At 42.3% G+C, this 16,933-nt stretch overlaps 1 protein-coding gene across 1 annotated transcript in view; it reads right to left on the bottom strand.

Annotated features, from left to right (window-relative positions):
* LOC126299306 (mucolipin-3-like) overlaps nt 1-13,722 on the bottom strand; it is a 180,953-nt gene extending 167,231 nt beyond the window's left edge. The window contains exons 1-2 of the mRNA XM_049991107.1: nt 13,306-13,722; nt 12,707-12,932 (exon numbers count right to left, since the gene is read on the bottom strand). Coding sequence (XP_049847064.1) covers nt 12,707-12,737 — 31 coding nt within the window. The 5' untranslated portion in view covers nt 12,738-12,932; nt 13,306-13,722. The remainder of the gene's footprint in view (nt 1-12,706; nt 12,933-13,305) is intronic.
* Nucleotides 13,723-16,933: the final 3,211 nt, after the last annotated feature.

Genomic DNA, 16,933 nt, shown 5'->3' with positions numbered 1-16,933 from the left:
TGGAAGGGTCAAGAGCGGCGAGGTCAGGGCAGCGTGCAGGACAAGTATCTAGACACCCCCTTCCAATTCCTGTCTACCTGAAGTTGTGCCGCCCGAGGTGGCCGAGAACAGCAACTGGCTGACTAGAGAATTACTGTTCCATGGATAGGCTGCCATTAACACCACAATATAAATGGCTGCATTTGGAGTGTTTCCATGAATGGGAAGCATGGGATGTTGATGAATGGCTTCGCATTGTGACAAGTGATGAATGATGGTTTTGCACTATCCTGGATGACTATTGTTGGTGAGTATGTCAGCGACCTTGGGTAGAGGTCCCATTCTTCCAATGTTTGGAAATACACAGTGGTGTTACTTCTGGCATTATGATGTGGGAAATTGTCGGGTATGACTTTACGTCATGACTAATAGTGACCGTGGTAGTAGTAGGGTAGTGGGAGTGTCAGTGTAGAGTGCAGTGATGCCAGATGTATCCAAGATGGCGGCGATGACGTCATTCAAGTTGGCGACCTGTAGACTTGGCAACAGCGCATAATGTCATCCAAGATAGTGGCCATGACGTCAGCTGATGTCATGAGTACTGTTATCCAAGATGGTAGGTTTCCGTGGGAAAGTGCCACACTCCCTGCCTTGCCTGCTGGTGGGAAGTTTGAATTTTGGCAGGGAATTGAATTATTTGCTTCTACGGGTCACCTGGCAGTCTCCCTACCCCGCCTCCTTTTCTGACTTTTTGCATGATGGCGCGTTATCCTCTTGGAAAATGGGCGGGAAAATTTCAATTTTGGAGGCAGTTTTGCTCTAAGAGCTTACTCCTGCAGCTGAGGGGAGTTAGTATGGTGTTGCGCCCACTAGAAATTCCTCATGATGTCATTCAATTCCAATATAATTTGTTTAAATTTGTATAAATTTGCTTACATTTGTTGAAATTTGTTTAAATTTATTATCTACCTGCAGCAGTAGTGGCTTAGTGTGGAGTTGCCACTGGCTGAGATATCAGTGCTTGTTGAACTGTCTGTGTGGAAGGAGCATGTGTTCAGTTAGTGAGATTTTGGTGCCAGGCAGGGGGAGTTTTAATACTTGTATTACATGCACTCATTCAGCCAAGGAGTACATCCACAGCTCACTGCATGAAGAATGGAAGTGACCATTAATGCTTGAACATATGAAGAGGAAGAATACGGTCCTGCAAATAAATGCTTTGCATCCAGATGCATTACAGTTGCATTACACATCGCATGGAAACATCTGTCTCTGCTGGAACTGTCTGTCATTTCTAAAACCTACTTATAACTTCCAACCCACAAGAGACAACTGCCTCCGATCCAGCAGACCAAAGAACTGTGCTATTTCGCGAGTTCACTGATAGAGGGCGCCGTAATTGGTCACGTGCTCGTGCAGTTCAGCCAATAGGAGCACTGCCACCAGAGGGTGCTGTCGTCCCTCCCATGATGTAATCCAAGATGACAGTCTGGATGGGAAAAATGGCAGGAAAGGGACTCATCCTGTTCTGGGCTGCTGGAGTGAGGAAGGAGTGTACTTCATTTATTTTTGGAGCAATTTATTTGGGACAGATTTCACGTAGTTTATTTATTACACTGATACAAAACATTCACCCTGACGTGCTAGAGGTCACAGTAAATAGTCTACAGACCTGCAAACTATCCGTAAATAATCCAGTACACTGATGTACAAGGACGCAAACAACTCGTAAATTACCGAAATAATGCAGCACAAAGCATACAGACATGCAAACTACTCGTAGATCACCGAACTAATGCATGACTAACACTATGCAAACACACTCACAACGCTTAAACACCCGAAAATAATGCAGTGCACAAACACTCAGTAAACTTAGAAAACACAACGTATCAGCGACTCGAACTCTGGTCCTCCTGAGCGGAAAGCGCAAGTTCACTCCCCTAACAGAATTAAACCACCAAGGAGTTTGGAATTGACGGGAAATTGAAAATGGCGGTGCCCTTTTCTGGGACTCGAACCCTGGTGCTCCTCGATGGAAAGCCTAAGTACACCCCCTAACACTTGGAAACTGTCCAGCTATGGGACAGGAAGGTGAGGTTAGTGTATTTCATTGATTTTTGTTGGGAAACTGACGCAAATATCGATCCTAATTACGTAATTAATCACAAAGATCGGTCCTAGTTACACAACTATATGCATAGCACTGCACAAGGATGGCATAAAATCGCAATACAACGCAAAAACTAATGATAACATACAACTGGTGTTATCTTGCTGGGGAAAAATTTCGCAACACCGCTCGAAACTGACGCAAATACCGATTCTAATTACATAATTAATCACAAAGATCAGGCCTAATTACACAACTATATGCATAGCGCTACACAAGGACGGAATATGCCGGAAAAACTGTTGATAGAAAACAACTGGTGTTATCCCACTGGAAAAAAATTTCGCAATACCATTCGAAACCAGCGACAGAAACACTCAAACTCTACCCTACACCTTCAAGCTGGCGGAAAAAGGCAGGGGTGAAAGGTAATATCTCTATTATTTTTTGGGGGAAATATGTTCAACTGACGAGATGCTGATGTTGAACAAATACTAGTTTAAAAAGTAGATTACCTGTAAGCATACAGTATCCATCACTGTTTGACTTCGGAGTTCGCCACAGACGCCTCCTAAAAATCACCGTACAGCCCAGGTAATAGAAGCCAATACATGCTATCACAGCTGATGTAAAATATGTGTCACAGTCCTAATTACACTTCGAAACTGTCATGAAAAAACCAGCAATTGTAACGAACAGGTCATAATGCAGCACATGTACAGGGGAAAATCGTCGTCCTAAACGGCTACAGAGGAGATGATAGTTGAACTGGCGTCTTCCTTTATGTACAGTCACAGACTGCTGAAAATCGAGACACTCTCCCCACCCTCCCTCCAACCATTTATGGGATGGATGGGGGGAGGGAGGGAGCTACTCTGCCAGAAGCCTCTCGACACGTGTTGGCCGCTGTCCACTTTGAGACAATGGTCTTTCACCAACACGAAAGCAGGTATAGTTAACTAAACAATAGGATATAAAAGAACGGCTATCCCGAATGCATCTTGGTCGTCTAAAGTATAGTGACACAGCCACCCTTAATGGTTAGGGTGCGCACCTGTGGCAACGATCTCTGACATTGGATTGGAAAGACATCATTGATATGGAGCAATGTACTGCAATACACACCGCAGTTAATAGCGAGATCAATTTAAGCAATTTTACCCAGTAGCCGGAGAGAGCAATATCCATCACGTTCTGCAACCTGTTTAGAAACAAAGTGAGCTGAGTTAACGATACAGGATAGTGTTTTGACCACACAGTGGAAGTGGGAACATGTTCTCGTAGTTCCATCACCCGTGTACGATGTTTAAAGTCAGCATCAAATGAAGCCTGCTCCAGCAGCATGACAACAGTACAAACAGTTACGGTGGTGTTTCTTGCTGGGAAAATTAGGAAGACTCAACATCGAAGCAGATCCGCATCCATTAGACTCCATTCATGTCTATCACCCAAACATTCTATCATTGTACCATCCAGCAGAGAAAAATTACGAACTATCTGCGTGCCGGCATCAAGCACATGTAACGATTCTATTAAATATACAGGTATTGATCCATCTATCAGACCAGTGTAAAGTTGCTTCACCTGAACTGTAGGAGGATGATCTCACAAACTATACAATGAGTCGCAAGAGACGCTCCCTGTGACCCTGTGTCGTTGTTCGAAACATTGCTTTTTCCGATGTAACACGCTTTGAACACTGCCATACATTTTGCTTTTTCCCGCCATAACTTCGAGCTCTGTGTCAGGTTCTAAACTGACATTAACATGTTATGATCCATTGGTTCTCGCAAAAAACTAGAAGTCACGCGGTATGAATCATGTTGCTACTGCTGCTACCATAACACACGACACACACTAGATGATTTTAAATAAAATACAGTTACAACATAAGGAAACTGGAAGAGTTTGGCGGCGTTTTAAAGAGTCTCCAAACTGCTGTCCGAAGGTGATTAACGACTTTTACATTTAAACTCATCTGCCACAGTGACGGAATAGCTGATGGCTTCGTATTCCATTTCGACTGATTCCTCATATTGCATATATATACCCGATCACTGTTTTGATGCTAGTCATCCCCAGAAAGTGTTGCCCCTCCACCAAAACTCTTTCTCCATCTCAAAAAAACGATGTCAGTCAGTAATTATGTGGTAACCAATAGCGAACCAGTGGACAGATGGGGTGGAAAAGTGGTTCAAATGGCTCTGAGCACTATGGGACTCAACTGCTGTGGTCATCAGTCCCTTAGAACTTAGAACTACTTAAACCTAACTAACCTAAGGACATCACACACATCCATGCCCGAGGCAGGATTCGAACCTGCGACCGTAGCAGTCGCACGGTTCCGGACTGCGCGCCTAGAACCGCGGGACCACCGGGGTGGAAAAGACACCATCGATGTAGTGTAATAATAAGCATCACAGTTGATAGTGCGAACAATTATAGCACTTTTACAGTAATTTCAACACCGACCAATGATGCGACAGCATGTTACCCAATTTCCATATAATCGCTAAACCGTCACTTCTCTACTCTGCGAGTGTCATTGCGAATAGGAAACTACTGCGAACGCAAAGAGAGCTTCACTGCAAGTTTAAACGCAGCCAAAACCTCTTAGACAAACAGAAGCTAAAAGATGTCAAAGTTAGAGTAAGGAGGGCTACGCGTGAAGCGTTCAGTGAATTCGAAAGTAAAATTCTATGTACCGACTTGACAGAAAATCCTAGGAAGTTCTGGTCTGACGTTAAATCAGTAAGTAGCTTGAAACAGCATATCCAGACACTCTGGAATGATGATGGCATTGAAACAGAGCTGAAATACTAAACACCTTTTTCCAAAGCTGTTTCACAGAGGAAGACCGCACTGCAGTTCCTTCTCTAAACCCTCGCACAAACGAAAAAATGGCTGACATCGAAATAAGTTCAAAATGGTTCAAATGGCTCTGAGCACTATGGGACTTAACATCTGTGATCATCAGTCCCCTAGAACTTAGAACTACTTACACCTAACTAACTTAAGGACATCACACACATCCATGCCCGAGGCAGAATTCGAACCTGCGACCGTAGCGGTCACGTGGTTCCAGACTGAAGCGCCTAGAACCGCACGGCCACACCGGCCGGCCATCGAAATAAGTGTCCAAGGATAGAAAAACAACTGAAATCACTCTACAGAGGAAATTCCACTGGACCTGATGGGATACCAATTCGATTCTACACAGAATACGCGAAAGAACTTGGCCCCCCTTCTAACAGCCGTGTACCGCAAGTCTCTAGAAGAACGGAAGGTTTCAAATGATTGGAAAAGAGCACAGGTAGTTCCAGTTTTCAAGAAGTGTTGTCGAGCGCAAAACTATAGCCTATATCTCTGACGTCGATCTGTAGTAGAATTTTAGAACATGTTTTTTGCTCGCGTATCATGTCATTTCTGGAAACCCAGAATCTACTCTGTAGGAATCAACATGGATTCTGGAAACAGCGATCGTGTGAAACCCAACTCGCTTTATTTGTTCATGAGACTCAGAGAGTATTAGTTACAGTCTTCTAGGTAGATGCCATTTTCCTTGACTTCCGGAAGGCGTTCGATACAGTTCCGCACTGTCGTCTGATAAACAAAGTAAGAGCCTACAGAATATCAGACCAGCTGTGTGGCCTGATTGAGGAGTTTTTAGCAAACAGAACACAGCATGTTGTTCTCAATGGAGAGACGTCTACAGACGTTGAAGTAACCTCTGGAGTGTCACAGGGGAGTTCTATGGGACCATTGCTTTTTACAATATATATAAATGACCTAGTAGATAGTGTCGGAAGTTCCATGTGGCTTTTCGCGGATGATGCTGTAGTATACAGAGAAGTCGCAGCGTTAGAAAATTGTAGCGAAATGCAGGAAGATCTGCAGCGGATAGGCACTTGATGCAGGGAGCGGCAACTGACACTTAACATAGACAAATGTAATGTATTGCGAATACACAGAAAGAAGGATCCTTTATTGTATGATTATATGATAGCGGAACAAACACTGGCAGCAGTTACTTCTGTAAAATATCTGGGAGTATGCGTACGGAACGATTTGAAGTGGAATGATCATATAAAATTAATTGTTGGTAAGGCGGGTGCCAGGTTGAGATTCATTGGGAGAGTCCTTAGAAAATGTAGTCCATCAACAAAGGAGGTGGCTTACAAAACACTCTGCAAGAGAGGCGCTCTGCATCGCGGTGTAGCTTGCTGTCCAGGTTTCGAGAGGGTGCGTTACTGGATGAGGTATCGAATATATTGCTTTCCGCTACTTATACGTCCGGAGGAGATCATGAATATAAAATTAGAGAGATTCGAGCGGGCACGGAGGCTTTCCGGCAGTCGTAATTCCTGCGAACAATGCGCGACTGCAACAGGAAACGGAGGTAATGACAGTGGCATGTAAAGATGCCCTCCGCCACATACCGTTGGGTGGCTTGCGGAGTATAAATGTAGATGTAGATGTAGATGTAGATGTGGATAGATGACTGTGCAGTACATCCATTCATTGTTAATTCTTGAACACATACATCATCAAAGTATACCAGACAGCACCTCGAGCATAGTGCATAATTTATGATCTATCTCTATGCAGATGGGAGTCACAGAGCAATCTCACAGTTTTAGGGTAAAATTAGAGACCCCCTAGCACTGTCTTTGACCAATCCACCCTGCAGTACCACTATCGACTTAATCTGCAGCTGTCAAGAATTTTCCAAGAGGATAATGCATCATCATGCAAAAAGTCGGAAAAGGCGGTGGGGGTCTGCCAAGTGACCCATAGGAGCACATAACTCAATTTCCCGCCAAAATTCAAATTTCCTGGCAGGGAGGCATGGCGGGCAGCGTGGCACTATCCTGCCAAAAGCCGACATCTTGGATAATGGTACTCGCGCCATCAGCTGACGTTGTGGCCACCCTCTTGGATGATATCATGCTCTGTTGCCAAGTCTACAGGCAGCTATCTTGGATGACGTCATCGCTGCCATCTTGGATACATCTGGCTACAAAGCACTCTGCACCTCAGCCCCACTACCCTACTGCTCATGGTAACAGTGCGAGCACAACAGAATGTCACAGACTTTCTGCATCCTCGTGAATTACCTCTAAAACGACAGTATAGAAGTATTTTTCTACAGAAAATGTTCATCCACACATTACACGCGTCTCTGTGAAGAATCTGCCTGATGGTTAGGTCCTCTTGTGGTCAGCAAGTTCCCATATCTGCCCCTGACAGAAGATGTGTGGTAAAAGCTCACACCTCAGCTCCATGCCAGTACCAGTATCCAGGATATCAAGGACTAGTTACAACAGTTGTGAGCCAGTTTGCGTCAGAAGAGTGTACAATGGCTTTATTAAATCCTTCGTAACTGAATCCGTGCATACATCCAAGAGAGAGAGGTGCTATGTCATACTGAGACATGTGCTCATATTGCCAAATTATTTGTAAATTTGACTCTGTATTGCGCTCACTGATAGAACATCCATACCCTATCAGTCCATAAAGTTTCATTCCTTTTCCACCTCCTCTTCTGTGTGCTTAACTTTTTTTCTGTCAACCATTGTATTTATACTGGATAGTTATAATTAAAGTGCAGCTATTGACAGAGGTCCAGTGTGGGCTGTAATTATCTATGGCAATGAAAATTGGTAGATATACTACTATGTTAATGTGGACCCCATTTATGCTGGAAAAAAATTAGTTCCAGTTTTGGCCATCAGGTAAAAATCTGTTGCCATACAATGCTTGTATGATGGTATGACATCCACGTTGTCATTGGACAAGCCGGAACGATTAACACTAATTTCAACACTATGCCTTTCTCACTTGTTTGAGCTTTCCTGCTTCCATCTTGTTCCTAATCCAATGTATATGGAAACATCTGTAAGCATTCACAGCGCCAGAAGTGCACCTTGTGGTCAAAATAGGAACTAATTTATTTCCGGAATAAATCGGTTACACTTTAATTCTTTAGCATATCCACCAAGTTTCGTAGCTATATGGTAATTACAGCCTGTACTGGTCCTCTATGGTTCGCTGCACTTCAGTTACAACCATCCAGATTGTCTACCTCCATAGCTAACTGGGCAGTGCAGATGGCTGCCATTCAGAAGATGTGCATTCTATTCCTGGTAGCGCCAAGGGATTTCCCTTGGTGGGAGGACTGGTACAAGAAGGAGAGGGATGTGCTGGCCATATGTTTTTCCACGCCACATTCGCATCACACTGCGAGGCAGACGATGACACAGCAGCTGATAGACATTGTTTTAGGCCTCCATGATCTAACGAGGAGCTCTTAAGTGTGTTTAATCACAAAACTAACCGGTAGCCTTTTCAAGAACTGCGATATTAATTCACATACAACCCAGTACATAACACTTTAACATGTCATGTTGTTGTTGTTGTGGTCTTCAGTCCTGAGACTGGTTTGATGCAGCTCTCCATGCTACTCTATCCTGTGCAAGCTTCTTCATCTCCCAGTACCTACTGCAACCTACATCCTTCTGAATCTGCTTAGTGTATACATCTCTTGGTCTCCCTCTACGATTTTTACCCTCCACGCTGCCCTCCAATACTTAATTGGTGATCCCTTGATGCCTCAGAACATGTCCTACCAACCGATCCCTTCTTCTGGTCAAGTTGGGCCACAAACTTCTCTTCTCCCCAATCCTATTCAATACTTCCTCATTAGTTATGTGATCTACCCATCTAATCCTCAGCATTCTTCTGTAGCACCACATTTCGAAAGCTTCTATTCTCTTCTTGTCCAAACTATTTATCGTCCATGTTTCACTTCCATACATGGCTACACTCCATTCAAATACTTTCAGAAATGACTTCCTGACACTTAAATCTATACTCGATGTTAACAAATTTCTCTTCTTCAGAAAAGCTTTCCTTGCCATTGCCAGTCTACACTTTATATCCTCTCTACTTCGACCATCATCAGTTATTTTGCACCCCAAATAGTAAAACTCATTTACTACTTCAAGTGTCTCATTTCCTAATCTAATACCCTCAGGATCACCCGACTAAATTCGACTACATTCCATTATCCTCGTTTTGCTTTTGTTGATGTTCATCTTATATCCTCCTTTCAAGACACTGTCCATTCCATTCAACTGCTCTTCCAAGTCCTTTGCTGTCTCTGACAGAATTACAATGTCATCGGCGAACCTCAAAGTTTTTATTTCTTCTCCATGGATTTTAATACCTACTCCGAATTTTTCTTTTGTTTCCTTTACTGCTTGCTCAATATACAGATTGAATAACATCGGGGAGAGGCTACAACCCTGTCTTACTCCCTTCCCAACCACTGCTTCCCTTTCATGTCCCTCGACTCTTATAACTGTCATCTGCTTTCTGTACAAATTGTAAATAGCCTTTCGCTCCCTGTACTTTACCCCTGCCACCTTTAGAATTTGAAAAAGAGTATTCCAGTCAACATTGTCAAAAGCTTTCTCTAAGTCTACAAATGCTAGAAACGTAGGTTTGCCTTTCGTTAATCTTTCTTCTAAGATAAGTCGTAAGGTCAGTATTGCCTCACGTGTTCCAGTATTTATACGGAATCCTAACTGATCTTCCCCGAGGTCGGCTTCTACTATTTTTTCCATTCGTCTGTAAAGAATTCGTGTTAGTATTTTGCAGCTGTGGCTTATTAAACTGATTGTTCGGTTATTTTCACATCTGTCAACACCTGCTTTCTTTGGGATTGGAATTATTATATTCTTCTTGAAGTCTGAGGGTGTTTCGCATGTCTCATACATCTTGCTCACCAGATGGTAGAGTTTTGTCAGGACTGGCTCTCCCAAGGCCGTCAGTAGTTCGAATGGAATGTCGTCTGCTCCCGGGGCCTTGTTTCGACTCAGGTCTTTCAGTGCTCTGTCAAACTCTTCACGCAGTATCGTATCTCTCATTTCATCTTCATCTACATCCTCTTCCATTTCCATAATATTGTCCTCAAGAACATTGCCCCTGTATAGACCCTCTATATACTCCTTCCACCTTTCTACTTTCCCTTCTATGGTTATAACTGGATTTCCATCTGAGCTCTTGATATTCATACAAGTGGTTCTCTTTTCTCCAAAGGTCTCTTTAATTTTCCTGTAGGCAGTATCTATCTTACCCCTAGTGAGATAAGCTTCTACATCCTTACATTTGTCCTCTAGCCATTCCTGCTTAGCCATTTTGCACTTCCTGTCGATCTCATTTTTGAGACGTTTGTATTCGTTTTTGGCTGCTTCATTCACTGCATTTTTATATTTTCTCCTTTCATCAATTAAATTCAATGTTTCTTCTGTTACCCAAGGATTTCTACTAGCCCTCGTCGTTTTACCTACTTGATCCTCTGCTACCTTCAATACTTCGTCCCTCAAAACTACCCATTCTTCTTCTACTGTATTTCGTTCCCCCATCCCTGTCAATTGTTCCCTTGTGCTCTCCCTGAAACTCTGTACAACCACTGGGTCTTTCAGTTTATCCAGGTCCCATCTCCTTAAATTCCCACCTTTTTGCAGTTTCTTCAGTTTTAATCTACAGGTCATAACCAATAGATTGTGGTCAGAGTCAACATCTGCCCCTGGAAATGTCTTACAATTTAAAACCTGGTTCCTAAATCTCTGTCTTACCATTATATAATCTATCTGGTACCTTTTAGTATCTCCAGGGTTCTTCCATGTATACAACCTTCTTTCATGGTTCTTAAACCAAGTGTTAGCTATGATTAAGTTATGATCTGTGCAAAACTCTATCAGGTTGCTTCCTCTTTCATTTCTTAGCCCCAATCCATATTCACCTACTATGTTTCCTTCTCTCCCTTTTCCTACTCTCGAATTTCAGTCACCCATGACTATTAAATTTTCGTCTCCCTTTACTATCTGAATAATTTCTTTTATTTCATCATAAATTTCTTCAATTTCTTCGTCATCTGCAGAGCTAGTTGGCATATAAACTTGTACTACTGTAGTAGGTGTGGGCTTCGTATCTATCTTGGCCACAATAATGCGTTCACTATGCTGTTTGTAGTAGCTTACCCGCATTCCTATTTTCCTATTCATTATTAAACCTACTCCTGCATTACCCCTATTTGATTTTGTGTTTATAACCCTGTAGTCACCTGACCAGAAGTCTTGTTCCTCCTGCCACCGAACTTCACTAATTTCCACTAAATCTAACTTTAACCTATCCATTTCACTTTTTAAATTTTATAACCTACCTGCCCGATTAAGGGATCTGACTTTCCACGCTCCGATCCGTAGAACGCCAGTTTTCTTTCCCCTGATAACGACATCCTCTTGAGTAGTCCCCGCCCGGAGATCCGAATGGGGGACTATTTTAGCTCCGGAATATTTTACCCAAGAGGACGCCATCATCATTTAATCATACAGTAAAGCTGCATGCCCTCGGGAAAAATTACGGCCGTAGTTTCCCCTTGCTTTCAGCCGTTCGCAGTACCAACACAGCAAGGCAGTTTTGGTTATTGTTACAAGGCCAGATCAGTCAATCATCCAGACTGTTGCCCTTGCAACTACTGAAAAGGCTGCTGCCCCTCTTCAGGGACCACACGTTTGTCTGGCCTCTCAACAGATACCCCTCCGTTGTGGTTGTACCTACGGTACGGCTATCTGTATCGCTGAGGCACGCAAGCCTGCCCACTAACGGCAAGGTCCAAAGTCCATGGTTCATGGGGGGGGGGGTACATGTCATAGTGATAGTGAAGATAAGATTAGACTAATTATAGCACGCACAGAGGCGTTTAAAGTAACTTCCCTCTTAATGCTTAGAAAATACTAACAATCTGCATAAAGTTTACACGGCTCTAACTGAAAAACGTGGTCTCCTACTAGGATGAAAATTGTTGGAGAGTTTCTTGGTGGTGGTGGTTAGTGTTTAACGTCCCGTCGACAACGAGGTCATTAGAGACGGAGCGCAAGCTCGGGTAAGGGGAAGGATTGGGAAGGAAATCGGCCATGCCCTTTCAAAGGAACCATCCCGGCATTTGCCTGAAGCGATTTAGGGAAATCACGGAAAACCTAAATCAGGATGGCCGGAGATGGGATTGAACCGTCGTCCTCCCGAATGCGAGTCCAGTGTGATAACCTCTGCGCCACCTTGCTGGGTGAGAGTTTCTTGCTGAACATTTTGATATACAATCAATCACTTTGTTCTCACGTTGTCGTTATTATAGTTATTTGTGAAGAGCAGTAATTTACACTTTTATATGTCTATCGATACTTGCATTCTATGCACTGAGTAATTATCTCACTTAGATGCTTGAAACTTTAATTACTCTTTAACAACATGCACACCAACAAAATTGGATTACAATGACGTCATTACAAGAACAACGCATTTATTCTAGAAATATTTAATCTGATAATCAAAATTAAGGTTTATTTTTGATAATTAATCACTATGTATTTCCCTTCCTGTTGATAGTACATTAGTGTCTGTGGTCTAATTTCCTCCAAATAGTACGCTGAAAAATTCCAAAAATTCTAGACTTCTAGCTCTTATAGATTTTTGTGCATGAAATAAACATGTCAGAAAATGTAATTTTAGGTAAATTCAGTTGAAAGTTATAGTTGATTTATGGCTCACCTCTGTTGTTCCTAATACATCCCAGTTGCATAATCGTCTTGGTTTACATGTTTCTCATCTTCTCTCTTCCATTTCTTGTTTCTCTTTGTCATTCTGGCGTCCTTAGTTGCCTCAAAAACCTACTTTTCGTCATCTGCTACTCTCTTGAAATCAAATGCCAACAGTGATTGTCTAACATTAAACCCAGAATATATCCGTAGTAACTCTGGAACTTCACACCTGTTACCTGTCCCATATTAAAACAAGTTACACATATAATAATTTTCGATAATGATAATTAAGCAACAAGATATACAAGAGAAACCCAAGAGCATTGCAAAGTGGATCTTTTAGCAGGACTATCAGCTTGAAAAACAATTGTATATATATATATATATATATATATATATCTCGAACAGGTGTCTAATAACACTGACGTGTGAATGTAGCAGAAACAATGGGGATGGATGCACACCAACAGACATTTAAATCTGTTTTTAAATAACTTCCTGATGGCAAGTTCAGTTATTTAAACCACGATTTCGTTAAAAACTCTAAATGTCAATTTAAAATGGAAACCAATAAATTAATTTTTTTGAAGCGGATTCACAGCAAGTTACCTTAGAACAGTCAGTGCTCCCACACTTCACAGTAATAAATTGTACCGTAGTAGCCTTGTTGTCGCTGAATCCTACGCCAACACGAAATGAATCGAGAAGTTCGAGCATTTCTGCTGCCAACACATCTGATACATTCCAATCGCGATTGGAACACCCAGTGGTCGGCAAAACCGCAGCTAGCGAGTCACGTGCGCCTCTTTGGCACGTCGAGTATGGCTCTTCTACAAAATATCAGGTGCGGGCGCTAACATACATTTCCAGAAAGATAAAATATCAGCTCATACCGCCAAATCGTATCTTTGCACTGTGTTCTACAGTGTGTTACTGCCGAGCGCGTGTCCCCGCAGGAAAGACTAGCACTGTAGTTAAAATCTGCGCCCCTGCGGCTGGCAGTTCTAACTGCCTCTGTGCGAAGCGCTCTGCCTTCCCTCCACGGTGCCTTCGCCATCTGCACTTTCCCCTCCACTCGTCGCAGCTCTGCTTATTTAGGGGCCAATCTGTTTCAATTGGCTCATACGCGCTGGGGAATCTCGCATGATTCAAGCACCAATTGAGCGAACGAGTCAATCACCTGTCTTATTGCTCAATGGTCAGTGGTAGCTGCGTTCGAAAATCAGTCGCGGCCGGCGAAAACACCTACTCGAAGCATAAAGCTACCTGTATTTTTTCAAACAGCTGCAAATCCTGCAGGTATTTTAGTCATCAATTTAAGAATTGTAGTTAGTTTGTGTTGGAGGCTTTTTACTGTAACATACAACGTTTTTAGGTACCCTGTTAGGCGTGGCTGCGTACAAGAAGCAAAGAAAATCGGAAATCGAATACCGTGAATTGAAAGTTGAACGGATCGATACTTCCGCGTTTACTCAGAACTTAAGTGGCCTTTCGACTTGTTTTATTTGTGAAGGAAAATTGGCTCGTAACAAGAAATCAAATTTCGAGAGACACTTTACAGCCCAACACGTTTCCTTTAGTACGCACTATCTCTTCGGTGACGCAAGGAGGAACAGAATTGAGCAACTTCAGAATAATCGAGAAGAATCTAGTTCTGCATTTAATTAACGGATCCATTCTTCCAAGGGGCTGCTAATAGAGGCAAACTGTACATGGATGGTGTGTGCGCTTGTGTGCTTGCAGTGGATAGTATGTCAAGTCCAGAAGAATTAGAGCCGGCCGCTGTGGCCGAGCGGTTCGGGGCGCTACAGTCTGGAACCGCGCGACAGCTACGGTCGCAGGTTCGAAATCCGCCTCGGGCATGTATGTGTGTGATGTCCTTAGGTTAGTTAGGTTTAAGTAGTTCTAAGTTCTAGGGGATTGATGACCTCCGAAGTTAAGTCCCATGGTGCTCAGAGCCATTTCAACCAACCAGAAGAATTAGAATTCCGGCAAATCACAATTCAAATGTTGGCAACTAATGTAAAATCCTGTAATTTTGGAAAAAAGTAGTATTGGTGCTTATTGTTTACCGAAACGAACTATCTAATCAGTATAAATTGGTTTTCCATTTAAAAAGAAGTTTAGTCACTGACGTTCAACATTGAAGTTAGTGAGTCACTGATGTTCAACACTGAAGTTGTATTTTAAAAATTGCGGACTTGACCTGTTGTATATCAATAAATTCTTCATTCTAGATTTGAGCTCCGATGTTAACTTAGGAAAATGTGATTTTGCAGGGCTCTTATGAATGTTTAATAAATCAATTGATGAAGCACAGGTATTCAGGAACATAATCATTCATTCTATACAAATATTTGAAAACAAACAGTGAACAAAATTATAGATATGTACAAAAAATTGCCACCTTGGTAACAACGGTTCCCGCCCGATATCTGAACCGATGTTTAGCAACTTTGGGTGCAGCTAGTACTTGGGTAGATGACCGTCTGAGGAAAACCGGATGCTGTTGGCTTTAAGGACGCGCAGGTCGCCCGAGTGTCTTCCAATACAAAGACTTGCACCAGGCCGTCGTGCCACACGACATTTTTTTATTGTCTGTACGAGGGTAACTATTTCCAGCATTGATCTATGTTGGTAAATTTTGCTAAAATAATGGAACACCGGAGAACTAAAAGGTAAGAGGTCCATCAAATCTTTCTTTTTCTCACGCAAAATGTTGCATGGTTCGGAATACTTCAGAAGAGGTCTCAATGTTCGTTGTTTTCCCCGCCTCCTGTAGCTCACAGTTTCAAGCGGTTCTTTTTTTTTTCGAGTAATGCTTTGGAAGAATAATCCCTGGCTGGTCATTTTTGAAGTGAAGTGACTTGGCCTGCCTCCATTGGAATGGATTACCGTCGTTGTCTTTGGGGCAATTTTGTAATTTTTCAAGTAATTTTGTAAGTTTTCAAGTGGGCAATGTAATCAAGAAAAGCGTTCCTCTGTACCTCGGCCGAAGTGAAATATTTTTCTACAGTGTTTGTCTTATCAGTCGTGTGAGTTTATATGGTCTGTTGGAAGTTTTTCTCTTCCGCTCTATCGAACTGTGCGATGAATCACACTCCACGTTGATGTGTCCAAGAATAAGAATCAGTTATTTACAAGTTTGATGACCTTTAAAGGTGAAACATGCACGTCACTGCAATAAGGGTGTTCTTCTTTTGGACTTGACAGTTGTCAGAACACATTATCAATGTTTTCAGTTCTGGTTTGATACCGTGAATGAATTTTTACAAGCAGTATCCCAATCCATTAGCCCCTCTTGCAGCTTTAGCCTCATGCCGTAAGTACAATCGTATTCGTATACTGTTAGATTGAACGTTCATAGCGTCAGTTTGTAAAATGATATTCAATTTTTGAGTAAATGATTTGAGAGACACTGCTGCAAATCAAATGTAACGGTCTGCGTTTAGTTACTATTGTTTGGAATTTCTTTATCGGTTGCCTTACTTTTGTAAGCTATATGAGCTGTCTTCTGATGCTCTTTCATAGCTGTCATTAACTCATGTTTTTCACTTTTGGGACAAGTTTCAGTTGCATTTGCACTTTGTCACAGATCACACATGCTCCCACTTTCGTTTTTTGATACTGAGTTTCATCTTCCACAACTCCTCACAAAACCCGTGCAGGACGCAGTGCCATTAGCCCTCATTTCTTTAGCATACTCTTCGGGTAAGTATGTAATCGTAAGGTGTGGGGCCAAAAACGTTTTAAAACAGTCTCTTCTTGAATACTGACTCTCGTGAATTGGAATTTTCCTGAGAAACTCCCTGACTCAGGCTCTAAAAGGTTAGCCTTTTTCCACCCTTCAGCCGATCTGAAACTCGTGTGTTTGTTTGAATAACTACAGACGGAACTGCTCTTTTTTTTAAATTTCTAACTCCACAGATTTCCTGCTTTCAGTAAATAAACTACATCCAATAAACATGATTTGCACATCAGTATTATTTCATCACTAAACAATGCATAGTGCGAGACAAGAACTGCTTTGTAGCTGATCTTGTTCTTCCTGGGCCTGTCAGCTCTATGAGGCACTAGATGTAGAAAATCGCTGCTTGAAATCCTCCCTTCCCCAGTACTCCTTAAACAATATTTCACGTTTTTCATCTGTAAATTTTTTTAATAACATTTGCTCCTGCGTGACCGTAAACGTTTCGATTCTCTTTTGGGCTACGTTTTGTCTTTACCACCCTTCATG

The sequence above is a fragment of the Schistocerca gregaria genome, chromosome X (genome assembly GCF_023897955.1).
Source record: "Schistocerca gregaria isolate iqSchGreg1 chromosome X, iqSchGreg1.2, whole genome shotgun sequence".
Lineage (NCBI taxonomy): Eukaryota > Metazoa > Arthropoda > Insecta > Orthoptera > Acrididae > Schistocerca > Schistocerca gregaria.
The sequence above is the reverse complement of the archived record's forward strand: the minus strand, read 5'-3'. Positions and strand labels throughout refer to the sequence as shown.